The 25,881-nt window shown below is 37.1% G+C and overlaps 2 protein-coding genes across 8 annotated transcripts in view; one reads left to right on the top strand and one right to left on the bottom strand.

The window, feature by feature from the left end:
* The window catches only part of CRACD (capping protein inhibiting regulator of actin dynamics), a 71,929-nt gene extending 49,201 nt beyond the window's left edge, over nucleotides 1–22,728 (top strand). For both annotated transcript variants that reach the window (XM_074229376.1, XM_074229375.1), the window contains 4 exons: nucleotides 104–3,044; nucleotides 16,733–16,923; nucleotides 18,042–18,201; nucleotides 19,913–22,728. In XM_074229376.1, coding sequence (XP_074085477.1) covers nucleotides 104–3,044; nucleotides 16,733–16,923; nucleotides 18,042–18,201; nucleotides 19,913–20,073 — 3,453 coding nt within the window. In that variant the 3' untranslated portion in view covers nucleotides 20,074–22,728. The remainder of the gene's footprint in view (nucleotides 1–103; nucleotides 3,045–16,732; nucleotides 16,924–18,041; nucleotides 18,202–19,912) is intronic.
* Nucleotides 15,073–25,881, bottom strand: part of AASDH (aminoadipate-semialdehyde dehydrogenase) — a 39,667-nt gene continuing 28,858 nt past the window's right edge. The window contains exon 9 of one of the 6 annotated variants that reach the window (XM_074229382.1): nucleotides 15,073–24,521. In XM_074229382.1, the coding sequence (XP_074085483.1) occupies nucleotides 24,129–24,521 (393 nt within the window). In that variant the 3' untranslated portion in view covers nucleotides 15,073–24,128. The remainder of the gene's footprint in view (nucleotides 24,522–25,881) is intronic. The other 5 variants (XM_074229381.1, XM_074229380.1, XM_074229379.1 and 2 more) reach the window with 5 other exon arrangements.

The following is a 25,881-nucleotide window of genomic DNA, read 5'->3' as shown; positions in this document are numbered from 1 at the left end:
TTCTTACTTTGATAAAAATATACATTATAAAATTTTTAAAAAATTTTTAAAAATCAAAAAGTCATTTTAAAAGAGCTAATTCTGTTTTCCTCTTCAATGTTAGGACCAACAAAATGATCAGGAAAGCCTTGAGAGTCAGCTGTCCCTAGACCAGAATGGACACTTGGGAGAGGAAACACAAAGTTGGCATGAAGAAGAACACAAACCACTTGATTCAGAAGAAGAGAAAAGACAGCAAGAGGAATACTGGAGACATCTTGAGGCTGAATATAGAAGACAAAAGGCAGAGAAGAAACGACTAGAAGAGCAAAGGCTTCAGGAGGTAGAAAGGAGGCTTTGGGAAGAGAATCAAAAACCACTTCTGGAGGAGGAAGAGGAAGGAAAGGGCAAACAGCAGCATCTGGAAGGGCAGAGGCCAAAGGAAGAGGAGAGGCTAAGACCTGAAGAACAGAATCAGCAAGAGCTGGAGGAAAACAGACAAAAAGATTCAAAACAGGAACCAGGGGAGGGAAAAGGTGTGGAGGTGGAAGAACAATCATGTCAGCAGCTAGAGACAGAGAAGCTCAAAAGTCAGGAGGGACTCCAAGAGCAGAAGAAGCAGGAGATGGGGAACCAGCATCAGAAGGAGGAAACTACCCTACTGGAAGGAGAGCTTAAGAGACAAGAGGAGACAGAAGAGCAGGAAAGGCAAGAGACTGAAATGCAACATCAGGAAGAAGAAGCTACATTACTGCAGGAGCTGCAGAGACAAGAGGAGACAGAAGAGCAAGAAGAGGTTGAAAAGCAGCATCAAGAAGAGGAAGAAGATACATCACTGCAGCAGCTCCAGAGTCGAGAGGAAACAGAAGAGCAGAGGAAGCAAAGGCAGGCGGAGAAAGGGAAGGTCCTGGAGATGCTCAAGAGACAAGAGGAGGCAGAAAAGCAGAGACAGCACTACGAAGGGAAGGTACTAGAAGAGCTTGAGGAACAAGACTTGGAGATAGAACAGAACAAGCAAGAGGTAGAAAAGCATCTTTGGCCAGAAGAAAGGGAAGAAGAGCAGCAGCAGAAGAAGCAACCACCTCCACGGGAGGCACTGGAGGAGCAGAGCAGCCAAGGGCTTCTGAAGCATCCCCAGGGCCAGGAAGCCCAAAGGCAGCCAGAATCAAGAGAGCTAAGCCACCTGGAGGGCTCATCTCAGGTCTGTTCTCAAAAGAACTTGGAGGAACAGAAATGGCCCAAGCATGAAGGCCATGAACAAAGCTTAAGGGGACTGAAGCTTGTAGAGAAGCAAAGCCCCCAGGCTGAGGGGGTGAGGGAGGGGCAGCAAACAGGGGATGGCAGTCATGCGGGTGCTCCTCTGCTTCTCGAAGAGAGAGAAGAAACTCAACATGGGTACCCCCAGAAAGAAAAGAAGTGGCCAGAAGATGAGCTGGCTCCCATGGAGAAGAAAGAGACTGTTATACCGAAGAAGGACCAGATTGGGGAGGAACTGAGATGGCAAGAAGTAGAAGAGAGACAGACCATGCCCAGACCATATACCTTCCAAGTGTCATCAGGAGGAAAACAAATTCTATTTCCCAAAGTCAACTTGAGTCCAGTGACCCTTGGGAAGGGGTCAGGGCTTCTGTCCATCTCTCAGGAGCCCAAGGCCAGTAAGTCCAGTAAGACCACCCACCCTCTCCCTTCTTCTCTAAGCATCCCCCACACAGCGATCCTAGTCACAGGGGCACAATTGTGTGGCCCAGCTGTCAACCTGAACCAGATCAAGGACCCAGCTTGCAAGACTTTACTGGGCTTGTCAGAAGAAAAAAAGCACATGGATATTCCTGCTTTGGAAAACACACCACGGGGCTCTCCTGACATGAGAGCAGCAGGTGGGAAGGCCAAGTTTTCTCAGGAGTCTTCAAACAGTAAGGCTGCCTTAGCTGAGTGGGAGTCTATTCGTTCTAGAATCCTAAAAAATACTGATAATGGCCATGTCAATGAGAGAGACCCATTAAGGCATAGTGGTGAGGGTTCCTCCAAAGGTAGATGTGATTCCCGGGGAAACCTCAGGAAAACTTTATCAGCAAATGCAAAATTCTCCATCATGCCTGCTTGGCAGAAATTCTCTGATGGTAGTGGCATTGAAGGCCAAAAGCAGAATGCCGAAAACCTTAGGAATAAGCCCGGGCTGGGGGTTGGTGAAAGAACAGAGGTCCAGCCTCCTGCTGGTGGTAATAATGGACACCAAAAACTTCCAGAGAGAACTGGGATGCAGCAGGAGCCAACCAACACTGCAGAGGGATACAAATTTGCCAAAGATCTTCCATCTTTCCTTGTTCCAAGTTCACCCCTTGCTCCACAGAAAACCCTAGCACAGACAGACTTGGCACCCTCCTCCGAAAGTGAGGCAAGCAGTGTGAGCAAAGCAGAGGATGTCGTCCCAGGTGAAGAGGAGAGCACATCACCTTTTGGAATAAAGTTGAGAAGGACCAACTACTCTTTGCGTTTTCACTATGACCAACAAGCAGAACAATCGAAGAAGAAGAAGAGGCATAGCACAGGTGACAGTTCTGATGGGGTAGCATCTTTACCGAAGAATAAAGATGGGGAGAAAGAAATCGTCAAAAGTACCAAATCACCTACCCAAGAGACAAAGAATGATTCTACTGTAGACAGCCCTCCTAACCTTGGCCATCATCCAACTCAGCCAGCATCCCCACTCCCCAGTAATCACATTTCTTCTCTGGATCATGACAAACCAGGGTCTAAATCACCACTGCCACAGAAGCCAGCCCTAGCCCCCAAACCCACCAGTCAGACCCCACCATCTTCTCCCCTTTCCAAAATGGGAAGGCCATTCTTGGCAGAGCTCCTCTCTAGGCGGGCAGTAAAACCAGACCATGATACCAGTGAGAAACTAAATGAGAGCAAGGACAGTGATGACCTTCAGCTACCCCCTGTGCCCCACACTGAGAAGCAAAAAGAAGAGGAAACAGCAGAGAAGAAATCCCCTTCTCCATGTGCTTCTATCTCCCAGCAAGAGAAACCTGACAAAACCCTCGAGACTGTGAAAAAAGGTGGGTGAGTTTAGAAGCTCCAGAGTGGGGGGGCAGGCCTGGAATCTGACCACAGATACTTTTTAGCTGTGTGTCCCTGGGCAAGTCACTTAGCATCTTGCACATAATAGGCATTTAATAAATGTTAGCCATCATTATTAGTATTCAAATTAAACCTTAGGGCTAAAGTTAGAACTAAGGACTTGGGCTAAGGTCTGCCAAGGAGAAGTTGCCATTAATATATTCATTCACTGGGGGCCTGCTGATGGGTTTACAGTAATGGATGGTTCTCTTAGGTGAGACCTCTCATGCTTTGTAGTCAGTCATTCTTTGACAAATACATCCCATATGAATGGGCAGTGTACTACCGAAACTCAGATAAACAAGTCATTGCAGAAATGATGATGAAAATTCCCTATGTGGAGTCCTATTGGATGCCTCACCTTAGAAATATCCTGATTTCTCGAAGGCTGAGTCTGCAAAAAGTGGGAAGCTTCTGGGGTAGACCCAGGGATGCAGTTGTCAAGTGCTGTGTCTAGCTAAGTTTGGAGCTTACCACATGGCAAGAGAATTTTGGGGCCAAGACAACTGGAAAAGCAGACTTACAGTGGGGTCTCTGCATCAGTAGCAGGAATACCATCCCAGGGAAGTTATAGATCCTTGATTTATCCTTGAACCACTGAATACTCTTTTATAAAGCACTTTAAGCTTTGCAAAGTGCTTTTCCTATGGTAGCTCATTTGATTCTTTTTTTTAAGGTTTTTGCAAGGCAAATGGGGTTAAGTGGCTTGCCCAAGGCCACACAGCTAGGTAATTATTAAGTGTCTGATACTGGATTTGAACCCAGGTACTCCTGACTCCAAGGCCGGTGCTTTACCTAGCTGCCCCTCATTTGATTCTTAAAAGCAGCCTAATAGGAGCTGTTATCCCTGAGGTTTAACCTGAATAGTAATAATGATGGCTAACATTTACTAAATGTACAAAGGTCAAAACAGACTCAGAGATGAAGTCATTCAACTAGCTAGCATCTAAGGCAAGATGAACCTGGATCTTACAGATTCCAAGGCCAAAGTTGAATTTACTATACCTGTACAGCCTCTTAATACTTATTGAAGTAATAATAATAATAATAAAATAATAGTAATGATGACTCCGGTTTAATCCTTAAACTCTGCCAAATTGGGCCAAATTGAACTAAGAAAATTTCCCTTAAGTAAAATTGTAAATATGACCCAGCCACTCTTGTGAACAGCAAACTGAGGGAATATATAGGTAGAAAGAAGCCAGAGGTCACTGACTTGGACCTTTTGCCTCCAGCTGGCCATGCTAACCATGACTTTAGGTCTTAATTTTCAGTAGGATAAGAAGATGAGCACCTTAAGTAGGATGTTTTTCCCTAGACCAGATGTTTTCCAGTTCACTGAAAATAGGAGCTGAGGTGATAGAGCAGAACAAAGAAGACAATGGCTGGTTTTTTATTTTTGTTTTGTTTTCAGAAACTTATTAATCACTAGTTTGTTCAGTCACTCTAGTTAAGGACCTTATCACCACTTTGCCCAGACCATTATAATAGTCTGATATTTAGTGTCTTGTGGCTAGCTTGTAGGCTAAGACTATAACATTTGCAAAGAGTAATTTTCCTTTTGTATGAATCATGACAATCCTAGAGGGATTTTTTTTGAGAGGAGAGAGGGGTGATTTGCAGAGGGAAAAAAAAGAAACAAAACCACATGCAAAATTTTTATTATTGATTTTGACATCCAACATTGTACATATTATTCTTGTGCTTTTTTTTCCCTATCAGATCTGTCTTGTTTCTGTTTTGAGGCAGTCTCCTGTTTAACATACATACTTCAAGCTATGTTTCTTTCTTTCATATTTCCAAAAGCTCTTTTTCTTCACATTCTGACCTAGCCCTTATCCTCCTCTTATTATCTCCACAAACAATAGCTTCTGCCTCATTTTCTTTGATCACCATTTAGTATTTATCCTTACTACTTTCATGTTCCCTTCCCATTCTTGATATTAGTCATAGAGGTCTTAGATTCCCTGAGTTTCCCCTATTGGTCTAGAACAAGACAATTATGAATAATACTGTGTGGTTCATTGAGCCAGAGAACTTGAGTCCAAATCTAGTCTCTCTAACATAATAGCTGTGTGAGCTTGGGCAAGTTATTTAACTTCTCTGGATCTCAGTTTCTTATTCTAAAAAAAAAAAAAAAACAAGGTTGACTAGATGACCTAGTTTTCTTCTAGTTCTTTGACTTTTAGCTTTCCAGAAATTCTTTTGAACAAATACCCACGTTTTGTTGCAAACCAAGCAAAGATCGAGAATGAAAGTATAGCTAGTGTTACTAAGAAACAGTAGAGAAAGACTATTTGATATAATGAGAAGAGCATTGGCTTTGGGTCAAAGGACTTGTTTTTGATTCCCTATTCTGTTTTTTATTTATGATTAGGTGAACTTGGTCAAAGTTGCGTGCCCTCAAGTGTCTACACAAATACCCAAAGTTTATACAACAAATGAGAGGGACTAGAGGTCCTATGGGGACAAATTTGTCCTTAGAGGCAGAATGAGATTCATAATTAGGCCATATCTCTCATTCAAAATAAAGAGGTCAGGCATTACATATCAAAAAATTATATTCAGGAGGAAATTCTAGTAGCAAAGGGGAGAATCATGGCAGACAACATTTGAATGAAGGGCAAAGGAGGGAAAAATAAAAGTGGTTTTGTCATTGAAGTAAGCTGTAGACCACCTTCCCAGAAGTGTCCAAGACTTTATCCAGACATTTTCCTTCTCTTCTCTTTCCTACTTCTCTCTCTTTCCCCCTTCTCTCTCTCTCTCTCCCTCTCTCTCTCTCTCTCTCTCTCTCTCTATATATATATATATATATATATATATATATATATATATATATATGTATATATATATATATGTATATCTTTTAACCCACCCCCCCAAAAAAAGCAAAATGGCTAATAACTTCTTGAGCTGTCTTAATGTGGAAGGAAAAGTGGAGGAATCAAGATGGGGCAAACTTTTCTTATCTGATTCTCGGTATCAGAAAGGAACTGATAGCTTAGGTAGAAATGACATGAACCTTGCAGGGAAATGACCACTTCATCCTAGAATTTATAATAAAGAAGTCGTGTGCTCTAGCATTTGGGAAAGCACATTTTAGTGGGTTCAAAGGAAAAATAGGTAATGATCTCATGATTAAAATACAAGTGAAGTCAAATGAAAAGGAATGAAATGCTAGAGATATAAAGGGAAATAATTTCAAGGAGTATAAAATAGGGTTTGTTTGAAGAGCTTGATGTGGATACACTAACCAACATAAATCTGAAAAAGAATGTGACATTTAAAAGATTTGAGAGACATGTATTCTGGATGATTTAATCTTTTTGTTAATAAGGTTAACATGTTTTAATAATAGAAGTCACTGGCACTCTCTAATGCCAAAGACCCCTCTTGACAGTGGGTTCACAGTTTATATGTCCTTGGAGGATTAGGTATTTCTGTGGTTGGCAATCAGCTCTGATTGTTTAACAATTAATAACAGAATGAATATTACAGTGAGAGGTGGGTTATATTCCAAAAGGGGTCTTGAGGAATGTGAATTGAATCACTCAAGTCTAACTCAAAGAGACTTAGCAATTTGCGTGTCACCTGGAAGTATTTACATTTTCCCAGACCTGTCTGAGTAAACACAATTGTTTATCTAAACTACATAGCTAAGCAAGTGTTAAGTGTCTGAGGTAGGATTTGAAATCAGGTCCTAACTTTCAGTGCACCATCTAGCTGTCCCCTGAGTAAGTCTTTGAGATTTCCCACACTGGTTGATTTCTGGATGAAGAAGTGGAAAAGGGGGGAAAAACCTTTGTCCTAATTCAGTAATTAGTTATTAATTCAAGAGAGGAATAATCATTTCTCTCAAGAAATGTATACAAGATGTAAGCAAGACTAGGTAACAGAATATAAATATGATTGTGCCATGTTCTGTTTTTAAGCATCAGGAATGCTAAGAACTAAGGGCTACCAAAAAAAGGGATTTTTTTGAGGTTATAGTGGGAGGAAAAAGGATCAAAGAAGAAATAGGACCATTGCTTGAGGTGAATAGGGAAATGGTGACTGACAACTGATGGAAGACCAAGCTGCTTATTTTCTATTTTCTCTGCAAAGGAGAATGACCTTTAGATAGAATAAAAATTTCACCAGGGAATTGATACCCAAGATAAGCAGTATATAGAAAGAGAGCAATTAGCTGTCTTTGATATCAGTTCACCTAGCCTGGATGAATGATATTTGAGCAGATGTGATCAAAGATCATAGAAATTTTTTTGTATAGGGGTCACAAAATTAGAAAAGAGAAAATGTTACTCCAATTTTCAGAAAAAGAAAAGAAAATTTTAAGTCAGTGACTTACTTGGGGAAATTCTTGAAAAGATCATTAAAGAGATGGATGGTGATGACAGGGATTACAAAGAGAGAGCATGGCTTCATCAAAAACTGTCATTCCCAACTTAACCTGATTTCCTTTTTTGATAGATAATATATAGACTATAATAGATGAAATATACATAATAGATGATATCTATTATTAGATAATAATAGGGAATAATATGAGTATATTTCATTTAGATTTTAGCAGAGTTTTTAGAAAAAGAATTTTCTACTATTCATGTGGAAAAGATGGAAAAAGATGGATTAGATGATAATACACTTAGGTGGATTTGGAGCTAGTTGAATGGCTAGACTCAAATAATAGCTGTTAATGTTTCAAGGTCAAAGGAGCAGGAGGTCTTCAGCCAAGTGTGTTAAGGATCTGTACTTGTACATTAGCTGTTTGACATTATTATCAGTGACTTGGATAAAGGCATAGATGATATGGTCATCAGCTTTCCAGATTATACTAAGAAGAGAACAGCATTCAAAAGGATCTTGATAGAGTAAAATATGCTGAATTTTATAAGACGAGATCCAGTAGGGAAAAATGCAAACTCTTGCAGTTGGATTCAAAATAATCAAACACTAATTTTAAGATGAGGGAGGTGTGGCTAGACAGCAGTTGTTGTAGAAAGGATCTGGAGCATTTAGGAGTATTTACTCAATAGGAGTCATTAGTTTTATGTGGCAGCCCCAAAAGCTGCTGCCAATTTTGGACTGCTTTAGGAAGTTTATAGCTTCTAAAAATAGAGAAGTAATAATCCATGGTTCTCCACTTTTGTCAAGCCTCATCAATATTGTCAAGCTTATCAATATTGTGTTTAATTTTGGGAATATTGATAAGCTGCAGAGAATGCAGAGGAGGGCAATTGACTTGTGTGTGTGTGTGTAAATATAAGTACATAGTATATATGCAGGACATCACTTTTAACCACCATTAACATTTTCTCGAACAAAATCAACAAAATGATGAGTCTAGCCCTAATGTTTGCTGACCTCTGGGGTGTTAATGCTCACATGAAAAACTTAACAGTCCGCTCACACAATTCTAGGAACTGGCTTCAGCACATATCCCTAAAAAAGATTCTGAGTCCATTCCATGAGCATCAGCTGAAAGAACTGGACATATTCTAGAGAAATGTAGTCTCTGGGAGGGAGGGAAATAGTGCAGGAGAGATGAAATAGCTGTTCCCCCATGGAGGGGACAGAACAAGGAAGAGTGGGTAGAAATCACAAAGTGACTAAATTAGACTTGATGTCAGAAATGACTTCCTAATACTTAGAGCTATTCAAAGGTGAAATGGCTTGTCTGGAGATTTTTTAATTCACCTTCCTTGGAGCAAGTTGAGATGATCATTTATTCAGTATATTACAAGAGATTCTTTTGTGGTTGAGTTTGGACTGGATGGCTACTGAGTTCCTTTAATTCTCAAATTGTGATTCTGTGAAAGGTAGCTAGTTTTAGGATCTGAAGGCTTGAGTTTAAATTCCAGTTGTTTCTTCCAATCGGTGAGACTGTAAACAGACTACTTAATCTCTCTAGGCTTCAGTTCTTTTTTTGTAAAACAAAGGGGTTGCATCAAATAACTAAGGTTCTTTCTAACTCTGGGTCTGTGATCCTAATACCCTTAGTTTTCCTATATGTAAAATAGGGGAGGTGGGAAATTCTATAATCCTACAATATTACCAAGTTAAGGATGAACTGAACTCAGAAGGCACAGGTCAGATTAGGAGTTGGTATAGAACCAGACAGGATAACTGGAAAAAGCCCTAGGTTCAGAATCAAAAAACTTGTCCTTTGAGTACAGGTTCTAGATGACTGAGCAAATCACTTCTCTCTGGATTTCTATTTCTTCATGTTAATGATGGAGGATGAATTTGGTGAAGATTACTAGCATGTGTAGTGTGCTTTAAAATCTGATTGATTCAACAAATACTTAAGTACCTACTATGTGTAAGACAATATACTAGATGCTAAAATTACACATTAAATAAACAAATAGGAAAATTGAAAAGTGTCATGAAAACCCACAGAGGAGAAGTCTGGAAAACAGACGCATAATAACCAAAAGAAAACTAGATATTTGATTGAATCTGCCAGCAGGAGAAAATCATCTAGCTCAAGCAAGGCAATTCAACAAGATTGATTCTAGCTATTTGGCTCCTTAAGGTGAAGTTTACAGTTCTCTCCTTGTCACTTGACTTGTCACTTGTCACTTGTCTCGGCCATATGCAATTCAACATTTTAATCAAAGACTTGGAAGAAAGAATAGATTATTTGAAGATGATATGGAACTTGGAGAGGGAGTAGGAATGTTGGATAACAGGAACTAAAAAAAATTTCTATAGTTAGAACATTGAGTCAAACAATTTTATAAATATTGGGTGGGGAGCAGCATGACTGGACAATAGTTCCTGTGAATTAAGAAGTTGGAGTTTTAATGGTTTAAATTTAATATGGTTCAGTAGTGTTACATGGCAGCCAGAAAAGCTGATGTTACATTAAGTAGCTTGGGCTTTGTCCTCAAATATGATCTCTGAGGGCAAGGAACATATCCTTCTATTTTGGTCTGGAGACATCTGTCCCTGTGCTTCATATTTTCTGGTTTCTTTCTTAATCTATGCCCCATATGAATGAATTGGTCTCTAACCCCTTCCCTGCTGCCAACTCTGTGGGTCATCATTATTGCTTCCCATTTGTATTAAATTTTAAATTACAGCATTACCTGGTAACAAGAGGGTCTTCTTAAAAAGTTAAAAAATAGCCCCCAGGTTTCTTTCCCTGCATTTTTTGAGTCAGTTATACAGTTATACACAATTTTTATTGTGTCTACATAGTGCCAAAACAGCAGGTTGATTTGGTCAATTCATCCATCAGTTGATCAATTAATTAGCAAACTTTAGTCATACATATTTTATACAACAGAATACATTGTTTTGATTATAGTCATCACTTCTGCCTAACCATATTCCTCTGAATAGCCTGAATCTGAAAATGGTCAATAGGCCATTTGTTTGGATCTTGTCAGTTCAGTTTATTAGAATTTTTCTACTCATGACTAATATAGACTTTGAGTTAGGGCTATATTAAGCAGAACCCCAAAGATTTATCTTTGAAATATATGATATACTCATAGAACTGGTCTTGAATAACTAAAATGGTTGAGGAATGGGACAAACTCCAAATAATTTATATTTAATTTAGAGTTGGAGAGAAGTTCCATGAATTTTTAGATGTCATTGTTCGAAAAATTTTCTGAAAATTTCAAGTTCACTTTGCTGATTAAGTAAATAGAGTTTGCAGAAAATACCTTTAATAATCAGGCACTTCTAGACATAGATGTGCAACTGAACTAAATTTGCCTCCCCCCCCCCCCAACCTTGAGATATGAGCTTGTTTTCTTAGTATCTGCAATTTGTAGATGCAGAATAGGAAGAGACCTCAGAGGTCATCTAGTCCAGCCTCTGCTTACTTGACATGGACTCATTCATTATTCTTGAAGGCAGCCTATTCCATTTTTGGGTGTCTGCCGTCATTAAATTGAGCTGAAGTCTGACTCCTCCTCCTCATTTATGTGCATTGCTCACAATTCTGCCTTCTTTGGCCAAACAGGGCAAATTTAATCCTCTTCCACATAACAAAGAGATTGGCATTGTATTATGAAGAGAGAGCCAGCCTTGGAGCTGGGAAGATCTGGATTATAGCTGCACCTCCAATAAATACTATCTGCCCCTCAGACAATTCCTTAAGATGAAGAGAAGGGGACAACTTCTATTTGTGGAGTTTCTTCACTTGGAAATTTTTTATATTAATGAAACTACAGGTCCAGTTCCTAACCTAACCCCTTCCACATGACAGATAGTTGAAAATTTATCATATTCTGCTTCCTTTGTCTGTTCTCTTATAAAGTGAACTTATTTAGTTCCTTCAACAAATCATAAGACAGTCTTCATCCTCTACCATCCTGGTATATCTCTCATGGACACCCTCCAGTTGATTGGTAACACTTCTTATATATGTACAGAACTGATGACAGTTTTAGGATTGGTGTTACTACAGTAGAGTACAGCAGGTCATCACCTCCCATTCTAGGATAATTACATTTTTTCCTCAATGTAGTTTCTCTTCCATAACCACTATCTCTGCCAACAAAATCAATCCATCCAGGTGATTGACAGACATAGTCGACTAGACTCTTAATTAATCAATCACAATTCCCAAATGTATCATTGTCCAAAAGAAGAGGTACAGTAGTATCTTGCTCCATATGCTATAGTGACGCATTCAAAATCAGAATGAATGAGGTTAGGGGGGAAAAAAGCCTTAGGTTAAAAAGTCTCAGTAATGCAACTGTTTTATCTCTCAAAAATAATTATGAAGGGCAATGGAAGATAACTAGTTTTAAAAAATCCAGAATTCTCATGTCTTGTAGACCAGATTGGCATCTCTTGATTCTTTTTTTTTAAGGTTTTTTGCAAGGCAAATGGGGTTAAGTGGCTTGCCCAACGCCACACAGCTAGGTAATTATTAAGTGTCTGAGATCGGATTTGAACCTGACTCCAGGGCCGGTGCTTTATCCACTACGCCACCTAGCTGCCCCAATCTCTTGATTCTTAAGAGTGGCTGAGTAGGAGGAAAAGACAGGGAGAGGCCATAAAAAAGAGAATGTGGGAAAGGGAATGTCCTTTTCTTTCCAGTATCAGCAGGGTTGAGAGTTAAGACTCATCTGCCTTTGCTCCTGATTTAAACTTAGGTTCATTTTTGCTTTTAAAATAAGTAGACCATATATTAGAGTGTTATCCTTATTTGGAAGACAGAACTTCTTTACAGTTATTTCATGAGGACTTGAAGCTGGGAAAGGAAAACGTTTTCTTTCAAAGCCCATGTTAGTTACTGCCTCATCCACCAAAAAAATCATTAGCAGTGATTTTCTGGGTGTCTTCTTTGTATTTCCCACATCTTTTGCTTCATATTCTTGTTTCATTTCTATACATGATAATAATACTGACATAAAGTATTTTCAACCTTGAACACTACAAATACTCTTTCATCCTTCTCTTCCTTGAAAGTTCAGCTTGTATTCATCTCTTGATTGAAACTTTTCCTAATCTCCCAGCTGCTAATGCTCTCTCAAATTGCTTTTTTACTTTGTATATATCTTGAATTTACTTAAATACACACGTTTTTACCCCAAAATGAAATAATCTAATTTAATGCAGTTTTATCCTTATCACCAGCTCCCAACACAATGCCAGATACATAATATTTTTTCTCTAATTTTTTTCAATTAAAATCTGCCTTTTCTCCCCTCTTTGTAAAGAAGAACAAAATGTCTAAGCATAGATAGTTAAGCAAAACAAATTTCTACATTGGCTTCCAAAAAGAAAATTTTTAGTCAGCACTGAGTTTCTCACCTCTCTATAATCAGTTGAACAGTATGTTTCATTGCAAGTCCCCTACAATCATATTTGGTCATCATAATGATCAAAGTTCCTATACCTTTCAAAGTTTTTGTCTTTACAATATTATCATAATTCATATAAGACTTACCATGTTTCCCTAAAATCATCCACTTCATCATTTCTTTTAGCACAATGATACTCCATCATGTTTTACATGTTCTAACTTGTTTTGTCATTTTCTAATTGATGGGCACCTCCCTCAATTTCTAATTCTAGAGTATAAATATTTGTTGTGTATCCTTATTTAGAGTTTGGTTTTGTTTAGAATTAATGCCTAAAGTTATTTCTGTAACTAACTTTCTACGTATGTATTCTTCCCTCCTTTGACCCATCCAGAGGAGAGTAAGGTTCAAGAGTCAGTTATTACTCTTCTTGTTTATATAGATGTATACTTTTTATACCCAATTATGTGAAGATGGTTTTTCCAAATCTTCTCCTTTTCTTCTTTTAGAAGCCTCTTCCCTTTCCTTTCAAGAACAAGTTTTAACAGAACTACTCCCAGAAATTCTAATTAAATTCCCTCTGTGACCCAGATGATGATAGGGTTCAGAGAGGGGATACATGTATCATCTTTTCCCCATATTTGAATGTAAGTAGTTTATACTTGTTTTTCATCTACATCCTTCCCTTGACTCTTGTTTTTGGTCTTCAAAGTTTCAACACAGTGCTGGTGTTTTCATCAAGAATGCTTTATTTTGTTAAGAATCTATTTTTGCAGGGTGGCTAGTGGATAAAGCAACAGCCCTGGAGTCAGGAGTAGTTGGGTTCAAATCCAGTCTTAGACACTTAATAATTACCTAGCTGTGTGGCCTTGGGCAAGCCACTTAACCCCATTTGCCTTGCAAAAAACCTAAAAAAAAAATCTATTTTTGCTCCGTAGAATTATACCCAATTTTCTTGCTAAGTCATTCTTTTTTTTAATTACTTAAGGTTTTCTTTTATTTACAAGATCATTCACAAAATACCATATCCATAAATTTACTTTTTGTCATGAAGCAGAATGGGTTAAGTGTTTGGAATTCCATTCTCACATTTAAAATGCAACTAGATTAACCAGAAGTTTTTGTTTGCTAAATTATTCTTGAATGAAAGCCTATATCATTTGCCTACTAGAATATCATATTTCAAGCTCTCCTCTACAGTTGTGGCATCTAAAATTATGTGTCTTCTCACTTGTCTTCTCACTACTTGAATTCTTTCAAACTGCTTACAGTATTTTTTTCTTTGATCTGGAAATTCTAGCTTTTAATTCTAATAATTCTTAGAATTTTCATTTTGGAGTTCCCATTTCTAGAGGTGAGATCTGAACATGTATTGTTGCTTCCAAATCCAACCTTTAAAATATTATTCTACAGTCCTTCCTATTATACATCTTATGGACAGAGACTATGTCTTATTTTATATTTGCATACCCAGTGCTTAGCACAGTGCCTTGATCATGGTAGACAGATGTTTGTTGAATTAAACAGAATTACTTATAGCCAATAGTATAGAGATACAATAAAACTTTGTTAGTTTGTACTCTATTTTGGAATTTTTATTTAACTTGGGTTGAATTTTTTTTTACTGACTTATATGAAGAAAAGCTTTACTAACTAAATTATGGTGGCAATAAAGAGGATAATTTAAACCTCCTTGAGAAAGCTAAACACTTTTAGGGAACTTTAGTATGCCTTAGGATCATATAATTAATTATCTATTCATTTAAGGAGTTTCAGAGGAAACAACTTGGAAATGCTTTAATTGTCAGTACCATGAATATTTGTACATGGTACAATAATTGTACCATGAAATATTAAAAATTGAACTTATTAAAATAGTCCAAAATTAAGGGATTTTTTCGTTTCCTTTTTTTTTATTTTTGGCTAATGCAGACTAGTCTCCTCAATTAGCCTTTATCAGGAAGATTTTTCTAAAATTATAAACAGTTTCTGCATTTCAAACTGAAAAATCATAGAAAGAGAGAAAATAGACTTCTGAACCTTAGCTTCATTAGACATGAGGATATTCCTTCTGGAAAAACAGGGAAGTGACCCTCTGAGCCCCGCCCCCCCCAGTCAATGGAGTATTATATTACAATGGAATATGCCATCATTGTCAACTCTATAGCAAAAAACTTTCTATAGGCTTAAAGCAGGAAGGGGATCTGTACATTTTAGAAACATTTTCAACAATGATTTTCCTAAGAGATGAGCCCTTTTTTGTGTGCTTTGCCTAACCTGAGCCTAAAGCAGTAGACTTAAGAATACAAAGTTTGCTTAACTGTGAAGAGATCATGGGTAAAGTACCAAGTGGGAACATAATTTACTAAAAAGATCACAAGTTGGATGGTTAATTATTTACAGTACATGTGAACATGTGGCTGCCCAGTCCTACCATCCCACAGGCACACAAGTAAACAGTGGCTCGGATATACTGTGGATGCATACTTAACCTAATGAAGAGCCCAGATCTTTGGGTCTCTTCCTTCATGTCTGATGTTGTTTGTTGAACCAATTCATATGGACTGAATGGGAGAGGGATCTTGGGGAGAGGGATCTTGGGTGGTCTGGATTGCAATACCTCCTTACTCCCCTTGACTACAGGGGTGTTATGATTAGAAAAGTTAATTGACCTTGCATTAGATTTGATAAGCTGATATAATCAGGAAAGTTTTACATCCTTTGCCTAATTGAAGTTGATTAAACCAAGACAGTGGAACTTTATATTATTTGGGTGGGTCAAAACATAGTCACTTCTGTCAACTAGAGCATAGCAACAGCCTGGATCCTCAGATTAACAAAAGATAACATGCCCCACATTGAACCAGTGTGTCTTGGTAAATATCGCCACAACACTAATATCAAAAGATTACAAGTATTTTTTCAACTTTCTACTAAGTGCTAGGACAAAGTCAGAAAAGCCCTCTGCCCTCAAGAAATGTCCATTCTAATCAGAGTGACATGGACATATATAGGTACACACAGATAAAGAAAGCAAGGGACCTTCACGGGAGGCATTCTGCCTGTCCCCCACTCGAGGAAGAGAGCAGGGTAAAACGGAAAGTATGTGAGACTGGGAGAAGTCCAAGGTTCTACTCTCATCCCTACCACCACCTAGCTATGGAAGTAACTTTGGGCAGATCAGTTAAGTTTCTTGGATCTCTGACTCCTCACTCCAAAATAAAGGAGTTAATATTCGCTGAGATTCTAAAATGCTTCTTGTATACTACACCTGGTGCGAAAATTTCCCACAGGGACTGCTAGTCACTATGATATGATAGTCACTTTTTCAGTGTCAATTTTGGGAGGAAGAATCTTCCCCAACTGTTCTGTCCCGATGGCTTACTGTGGCATGGAAGAGACCCAGGCTTCAAGGCTTTACTAAGGGAGCACAGACTCTGGCCTGACCTGACAGACTGGAAAGGTTTCACGTTAGGACCCAGGACTGTGGAAGCTGACCAGCCTAGGCTCATGCCCAAAGTAGCCATCTTGGAACAATTTTTGCTGGCCACAGAAGCTTAGAGACTGCAAAAACAGGAGGGTTTAAACCTTTGTTTGGTGTAATGAGTCCCCTCATTGCTGGGATCACACAGCTTTTGAAGTAGTTTAGGGAAGGCAGCTCATGTTTTTCACCATTATGTGATGCCTTTTTTTGTCTTAGAAAAAGGGATTTGCTGAGATCTTGAAGTGAGATCAAGTTGAAGCACTGACTTAGTTTTTCTGTATTGTTTCTATATTCTGTGGGGATTGAGATGAAATGAATAATTGTCTTTCTTGCAAATCATGTCTTTCTTTCCTTTTTTTCTTTTCCACAGAAAAACCAGTGCTTCAGAGCTGGCACTCTCTAGAAGGTTCAAAGTCAATGGAAAAACCTGAGACCGCCCAGCCACAATGGGTTACCTTAGCACTACAAAAGCAAAAAGGATTCAGAGAGCAGCAGGCTACCAGAGAGGAGAGAAAGCAAGCCAGGGAGACAAAACAAGCAGAAAGGGTATCTAAAACCAATGTAAGTGGACCATCTGAGAGTGGGACTTGCACAAAGCCGAATTGAATTCATGTTTTAAAATGAATTGAATTGTAAATCCCTATACTTTATGCAGAGCTCAATTTTTTTATTCATCCTGCACCAACCCAATCTTGAGTCAATCTTGGATCCCCTAAGAGCCATCCCCAGATAAGCAATAGCTCCAGGACTCTACTGCCTTTTCTTTTTTTTTAGACCAGCTTGGGCAGTGGATAGGAGGAAAAAAGGAAAGCTGAGTGGAACAAAGAAAAAAATACATTAAGTAGAAAAACTCATTTTAAAAGGTTAAACTAGAAAAAAGATTTACACTGTGAAATCACTTTTTTCAATAGACAATAACATAAAATTGGTAAGCTTCCAAGGAGACATATATTTACTGGCATAGCAATTTTAAAATCATCCTAATTCAGGGCAGTAGGGTTAGAAGAGCAAGGAGTTGCCTAAGGGGACTTTCAAGAGCTAGAAGAGTGTTTTCATACATCTTGCACTGAAATATTCAAGAGGGTACCAAAGAGGAGATAAATTAAATGATATAATCACCAAAAAGTTTAAATCCCCATCTTTTTTTTTTTTTAGGTTTTTGCAAGGCAAATGGGGTTAAGTGGGTTGCCCAAGGCCACACAGCTAGGTAATTATTAAGTGTCTGAGATCAGATTTGAACCCAGGTACTCCTGACTCCAGGACCGGTGCTTTATCCACTGTGCCACCAAGCCGCCCCTTAAATCCCCATCTTTCACAAATCACTAACAATGGGGAGGCGATCCAAAGAGGAACATCTATTCCTTATTTTTATCTCAACCATCTAAATTTGGTGGGGAGCTACAGAATGGGAAAGTTACAGAAAGAACACTGTGCCAGTGTTCCCCCACCTACAAAACTTTTAAGTTTAATATGTTTTATAAACATTTTCTCCATTTGTAAGTCTAGGTAATTTATAAAAAAAAAAAAAGTATTATTGCCTGTTTGCAATTAACTAATATCTGAGTTAAATGCTCACATTTAAAATAAGCTTTCCAGTCTTTCTAGCCCTCCCCTCACATAGGATCTCTGGGAATGAATGAAACCTTCACTTTGATGGGTTCTCCCCCTTTCTCTTCCAGGCTGGAGCTGGTCAGCAGTCTGAAAGCAGTTTTAGTAGAATAGGTTCCCTCCATAAATCAACTGCTCAGGAAGATGAGAAGATGATTGAGACAGCTGTGTCCAGGTTAGAGCGCAGAGAACAGCTGAAGAAGTCCAACACTCTTCCTACATCTGGGTCAGGTCAGAATCTTCCCTTGCTTCATTAGGTATAATAAATGGACTGCCTTCTAACCTGCTTCCTCTACAAGCTGTAATATAAGGGTGATATACAGCATAAAATGTTAAATTTTGTTCTGATTTTGCTCATTTGGTAAATGATACATAATACTGGCTTACCCACTTGAGTTAACAGAACCATAAAATTTTAAGTTTGCAAGGAGGTCATTAGTATAACCAGTAATTATAAGAATTTACTCTTCAGTGCTTGCAACAAATGACTATCTTCTCTTTGCTTGAAGACTGCCAGGAACCCATTACCTTCCAAAAAACCTGTGGCACTTTGCTGGTTATTAGAAAGTCTTTCATTCCATCAAGTTTAAGTTTTGAAACAAATTCCTCACCCTGTGGTACCAAAGAAAACAAGTCTAATTTTTTTTAAATAAAGCTGCACAACTATGAAAAATACATATAAACTCATCAATCAGCACATAAGAATATATTATCACTTGTTGAGACTAGATCTCACCTTTTGGAGTTAGGACAAATAAATGGCATTCTGTTCATAAAAATAAATTCTTTGGTATTATTAGAGACTTTTAAATAGAAAATACTAGTTATATGAACCCTGATTTTTGTCTCCCCTTCATTTTTTTAAAGTTCAGAACTTAAACAGCAAACACTTCCATATACATTATGGAACTGCAATCCTCTACTAGGCAGAGCTTGCCCTTTTCAAGTATACAACAAATTCAACGTCCAACTATAAAAATATTCAGTCTATCCATGATTGCCTCTGGCCTTCATTCTGTCTTCTTTTGGGAGAGAGGTTGAACCATAACCCTACCTCTGCCTATGTCTGTCATCATGGAAACAAATTTAAAATCTTGTAACAAACAGGCATTCTAAAGCAAAAAAAAAAAAAATTCCACATCTATGTTCAAAAAAATGTATTTCTGAATATTCAACTCCAGATGTGTTCTGACCTGGGCAAAGTACTTCCTTATTCCTAGAAACTATATGTATTTTAAGATCAATTAGCTTTTTTGATTGTCACTTCATATTGTTGACTTCTATTGAGCTTACAATCCATTAAAATTCAAAGATTGGCAAAGGGTTTCCCTTGTTATTTGGCAAAGGTTATCTGGATTAAATCTTCTAACACATGAAAAATAAGGAACACAGTGGAGGAGATACAAAATACCATATTGGATGCAGAACCTAGTTTCATACCTTTTTCTGTCTAGTTCTGGGGACTAACAGAGTTAAGTCAGCAAGACTGCTGTTATCTTCTGGAATGATCATTTAAATTGAATAGAATATAATAACTGAGAATGAATTCACTGATGGTGTGACCAAAATGACAAAACTGACCCATTTCTTGTTAGCTGTATGCAAAGCAGCTTCTTCCTGTAGAATTTCAGTTCTTGGAAATTAGGTTCATAAATACTAGAGATAATACACTGTGGCCCGTGCAATTCTGTATGTCAGACACATTCAGAGGGTTTCTCTGCTTCCCAATTCTCAGTTCTTCCACGTGTTGAGATGGTCAATGTTTTCTTCTGGCTAATTTTATCTTTCCCACATTCACATGCATTACTAATAAGCTTCAAAGGTTACTTACTATACAATCACAGCATGAGATGGCAAGTCTATTGATGGGGACAATTATCTCTGCATTGTACTGATTTTTTCCTTTTTCTTTCCAAAACCCAAAAATATTCTCCAAATCCAGTGGACATCTCAGATTCTGCTGTGCCTGCATCACTGATGAAAGAAGCCCCAAAGAGATTCTCCACACCAGATGCTGCCCCCGTGTCAACAGAACCAGCCTGGCTGGCCTTGGCCAAAAGGAAAGCAAAGGCCTGGAGTGACTGTCCCCAAATTATTAAGTAGTAACTTGTGCTTATTCCTATTGCTTACTGACAACTCCTCCTCTGCCCTTTTTATTTATTTATTTTTTTACATGGGGGTGAAGAACTTGAGCAGGAAAAGAAGCATGTCCTGTGGGATCCAAAATAACTATTAGAAACTTAACTGTAGTTTCTTTATGTAATTCATTATAAATAAAGCATTTGCACAACTGTAGGGCTTAAAGCCCTGAGAGCCTCCCGTTTCTGAAGACTATACTCTATCCATGGAGCCATAGGTAGGGTTCCAGGCCAATTGCTTTTTTCTATCTCGCACTATGCCCCCCTTTCTAGTAACATATACTTTGGCCACTTTTTGATGTTTATTTTCACTTCTTAGATGACCCTTTAAAACTAAGACAAAGCTCTGCTAGAACTTGGGAGGGTTTCTGTACTTTTATGTTGATGAAAGGGTCATATACACACACAGAAAAGGATATCTTTTCCTAAGTTTCCAAATGTAGAGTGGGCATCTGGCAGCAGTACGAGTGGTGGGGCTCCAAACCTCCTTCCTTTATTTTACATCTCAAGGGCCTGAGTTTGAAGAAAACTTCATATTCTAATAGTTTTCTATATAGCCTGAATCTTATTTTCATGAATTTTCCCACAAATTCCAAAGTTTCAAGTCTGAAGACAAGACAGGGAAGGGAACCACAGAAGCAGAAGACTTTTAAATTCAAAGCAGCCTTTTAAATTTGAGGCCTAGTGAAGAAAGGTTGTTCTAATTTTTACTCAACCAAAAATGATTTTGATCTTGACTACAATCTTGGACAAATCACTTCACTAGGTTTTTATTAGGCTATATTATGTGTAAAATAAGAAGCATTGGACTAGAGCTCTAGGGAACTTAAGACTTTAATACCCCTAACACTTAAGGATGGGCTTTCTAAGTTATTCATTCAAATTTGGAGTCATTCAGTAGGATATAAAATTCAAAGATTTATACCTTGCAACTTTAAAAACAAATCTTACAGGCTTAAGTTCATCATACAGACTTTTGTTTTTTGCTTCCAAATGGATAAACAAAGAAAGAACTTGGTTTCAAAGTCAGCAATGTTTTGGATTGTTATTTTTAATTACTTTTGCATCTACTTCATACCAAAAATGTCAAAATTTTGCCATAATTTTTAATATATGATACCTCCCTGTTCCCTTTACCTTGTAGATTCTGATTGCAAAAGCTACATTCTGACCTTTCAGAAACATGTAACAGGATTCCTCTTTCAACAAAATCTTATTAGCGATCATCATTACTTTCTTTTATGATTCAGGACAAAGTATATGATCATTGTACCCTTCAGTCTCAAGTAAAGATGGAAGCAAAGTTATTTACCAACTAGCTAGCATTCTCCTTTCCTCAGTAGTGGCAACTGGCATGTGTCTGGTAATGAAGTAGTTATGTTCTTACAAGTTGGGTTTATTCTCATACAAACTGGACCATCAGGTGGTTAGTCATTTTAAAGTTTTTTGACATATGAAGCAGTTGATATTTCTCTGCATGCTTTTAATCCTGATGACCATATTTTAAAATCGTAAATGAATGCATATGTTGATTCAGTGGTTTGCCCTCTAATGTAATGTTTCTTAGTGAAAATCTCCTTTTAGGGCCCTAGAATTCTACAATTACACTAACTCCTACACTAAAGTGATGGTCTGTTTCCTCCAATATATAGGTTTTGGATCACACAAAAATTAGAGCTTAGGTAAGGGAAAGAGACACAAGTCATTACAAAGAACGTCAGAAAGTTGTTAGTTTTAAAAGTTTAGGACAAAATTGAGATGTCAAAAAAAAATCACTAAAATAAAAAGGATCACTAAACTACAGAGACCCTATTTTAAAAAAAATCAGGTGAACAACTTCTAAACACAATCTAAAAAAAATAAGGATAACAATGTCATTTCATAGTACTTGCTTGGCTTTCAACAGAGTACATGTTTAATATCTCGTGTAAAAATCACTCAAAATTTGCACTAAATACCAATGAAGTGTTACTTTGTTTTACTTTTGTTGTAGTCATTTTTGATCAACAATTGGGAATTTTGTTGTTGGGGTTTTTTTAAGTTACTGATGAAACTATTAGAGTAAGTAAAAATGTTTAAAAAAATTGATGACCACTATATTGGAATATACTAGGCTGTGTGTGTTTTTTTTAACACCTTTAACCATTTACATACTCTTCTTTTGACAAGATTATATATCATTAATCTTTGTTCATAGAATTATGTGTAAAATTAGAAAATACGTATAACTGAGTTTTTGTTTACTTTTGTAATTTTTCAAGTACAATTGTTTCTTATACACATTCATTAATTCCTACTAAATTATAATCCAATCAGTTATCAGCAAATGTATAGTATGAATTGTGTCTCTTCTTATTTACATTTACTTAATTATTTCAAATCAAAATCTTTAGAATGCTACAGGTGCCCAGCTATGTTTTTACCAACAACAAAATCAAGTCAAGAGATGATGAGAAGATACATTACTGTAATTTTAATATTAATATTTACTATAGATTTTGGTTGTAAATGGTTTTAATGTAAATTGTCCGTTATGGTTGGGGGGGAGGGAAGGAGAAGGTCTTTCAATAAAAAAATCTGTAAGTGCTTAATTTTAAAACATGGTTTTTAATCTAGTGTTTTCACTGACTTATTGGAAAATAGAATTTCATTAAATCCACTTAAGACAGACACTTTTTGAACTAGAAAAATTTGGAATATTATCATTTTAGGCAATATTTCATAAGAGTATTCTCAGTGATTGTGGAAAAAGATTATTTAAGCACTTGACAAATCAAAGAAATTTGATTTGTATTCCAAATTGGAATTCATCTAACATGGACCAGAAACCAATTCAAGAACTTGGTAACGTATCTACCAAAAAATGCCAAAACTCCAATATCTGTAGTTTTACAGGGTATTTGTATTAAGACTAAATTAACTGCAATGATGGATTCTCAATCGAGGGATGGGGGACAGGAAGACAGTAGGAGATCCTGTTACTATTACTTGAGTCACAACTATAACTATATTCATAGGCATTTTGTTAGAAAATTACTCGGGGAGGGCACTAGGTGGCACAATGGATAGAGCACTGGCCCTGGAGTCAGAAGGACCTGAGTTCAAATCCAGCTGCAGACACTTAATAATTGCCTAGCTGTGTGGCCTTCGGCAAGCCACTTAATCCCAATGCCTTGCAAAAAAAAAAAACCAAACTTAAAAAAATTACCCACTCATATGCTGTGAGACTTCAGAAAACTTGAGAAATTAATTTTAAGCCATTAAACTTTTCTCACAGTTAACATAAAAGATATATGTGAAAGAACACTTAAATTAAGAGTTAAAGCCATAGAAGAATAAATTAACATAGTCCTCAGGAAGGAGATGTTAGTAAAAGAGAAAATGATAAAGAGTGGGTTGACCAAAATTATCCGACAATTTTATTTCCTAATATAGGAACCTTGTTCGCTTATAAAAAGATCACATATCCCTAACAGTAAAAACCCAACTGTGCCATAAATCTCACTGAGAAAGCTTAAACAGCATAACAGCAAGCAAAGAGATTGTACTGATGAAGTATCCTGCTGCTATATTATCCAATTCAACAAGTATTTTTAAAAACATTATAAGATAACACGAGCAAAAAGACAAATCTAATACATAGGAAAATAGTCTAAACTGGAAATCAAAGGTTCTAGTTTCCTTTCTACTTTGTGCAAGACACTCCATTTTCCATTTCTAGGACAAGATCTTTTTAACTGAAAAATCTGATGGCATATCTTGACTATCATACCCAGAGGGAAATAGAATTGTTAGTGAGCATATGTATATCCAGCTCATTCAATTGCTTCTGCAATACTTATGGCCTGTCAAAAAGAGAATATTGAAAATGGTCATTCCCTGATCAATCATTTATTAACCAAAATATATTTGTTATGGACAGTACCTAAACATATCTCTCTGCACATGTAAAACAAATAGTTTCTATCCCTTTGGTACTGAAAAACTGGAAGAGGACTGTAGACTGGTTATTTCTGATGGTTATTTTTCAGTAACACCCAACAAATCCAGACAGTAAACATAATCATCTCGACATCCAACAAGCAGCATTGATTGCCAAACCACAGGAGATGAGAAAACTTCTCCAGGAAGCTCATGTACTGTTTGTAATAGTCCTCTTTTAGCATCCAAGATCCATAGTTTTCCATCAGTAGATGCTGCCGCTAGCAGCATTTCACTGCTAAGATTGTGATTGTGGAAAGTAAATGGTGTTGCATATATACTTGCAGTAGCCTCAAATTTCCACTGGAAATGTCCTTCCATATTATAACAGTAGAGAAAACAATCATGGGAGCCAAAAAAGATTTCTTGCTTCAATGAATCAGAGAAGCATGGTGATGAAAAGATTGGTCCATTAGTAGACACCTGCCAAACCTACAGAGGGTGATAAAAATCATGGTAATCTATATCTATACAGTTAATCTTAAATTAAATGTTCATTTCTACAGACAAATTTTTAATGAGCACTGAAGGTAAATGTCACATACTTAATATTTAACTTCACTGAAAGAGTATGCTAAGGAATTGTTATCAAAAGCACCATCCCCCATGCTTATGTCAAAGTATTTACATATACTGAAACAGCTTTAAGTATGCTGAGTCTTAACTGTCATTTAATGAAACATATTATATACCTGAATCTGAGGTTCCCTGATTAACTGACCTCCCACATTAAACCTCTGTTCTAGTGGTCAAGCTTACAACAAATAAGGCTATATTATGTGACTCTCTACAGCACACACACAAAAAAAATCTAAAGTGGGTCCATCTAGTAGTATTACATTTAAGAGTTTATTACTGGAAGCACCACAAGGACCTTAACATAATATGAGTTTATTTATAACATGACCATACAATATAGTTTGTAAGAACAGTTATCTTGGTATTAACATTCCTGGATTTGGAGAAGAGGAAAATTTAAATTAAAAATGTAGCTTCTTTCAGTGGTGAATTGACCTTCCATAAACACACACATTTCCCAACCCAAGCCAGGGAAAGCTTGTTAATGGCTTGCTAATCTACCAAAAAAATGTGTTTGTTATTGTGGACAAGGATTCTTTTGAGCACTAAGTGGTTGGGGAAATGAAGTAATCATACAACATTTCAGTAACTATACAGTGTGGTGAAAAAACAATAGGTACAGAGTAAGATAGGCAGCTCTTTACTTCAGTTCTGTCCACAACTATGTGATCTTGGATAAGTCACTTAGCCTTATCTATGAAAGGGAGATAACTAAAAACTCTCTTGGCTTTAAATCCTGTAGGTATAAAATGATATAATTATATGACTTGTATTTTTATTTTATTTTATCCTTGCAATATCACAGATTTCTTTTACAGCACTTGGTAAGTGAGGATTCTATTTACATATAAGACTTTATCATTATTCCTGGAAGTCAGGGACATCTTGCATATTTCACAAACGAAAACAAAATGATAATAAAATAGCTCCCCACTGAAAACATGTTTTTTCAAATTTAAAATGACAGGAAAATGACCAAAAGTATGGATATGGATTGATATGGAAAGTTCCTATGCATTATCTCTCTGTACATGTAAAACAAATAGTTTCTATCCATTTGGTATAGAAAAAAACTGAAGGAGGGCTGTAGGCTGATTATTTCTGAAGGAATCTTGGCATTCACTACAGCACTATTTACCACTCAGAAATCTATGAAGAAAGTGATAAACATAAGGAATTCATAAGAACTGGGAAGATTTTAAAGAACTTGATG

The sequence above is a fragment of the Macrotis lagotis genome, chromosome 3 (genome assembly GCF_037893015.1).
Source record: "Macrotis lagotis isolate mMagLag1 chromosome 3, bilby.v1.9.chrom.fasta, whole genome shotgun sequence".
Classification (NCBI taxonomy): domain Eukaryota; kingdom Metazoa; phylum Chordata; class Mammalia; order Peramelemorphia; family Peramelidae; genus Macrotis; species Macrotis lagotis.
The sequence above is the reverse complement of the archived record's forward strand: the minus strand, read 5'-3'. Positions and strand labels throughout refer to the sequence as shown.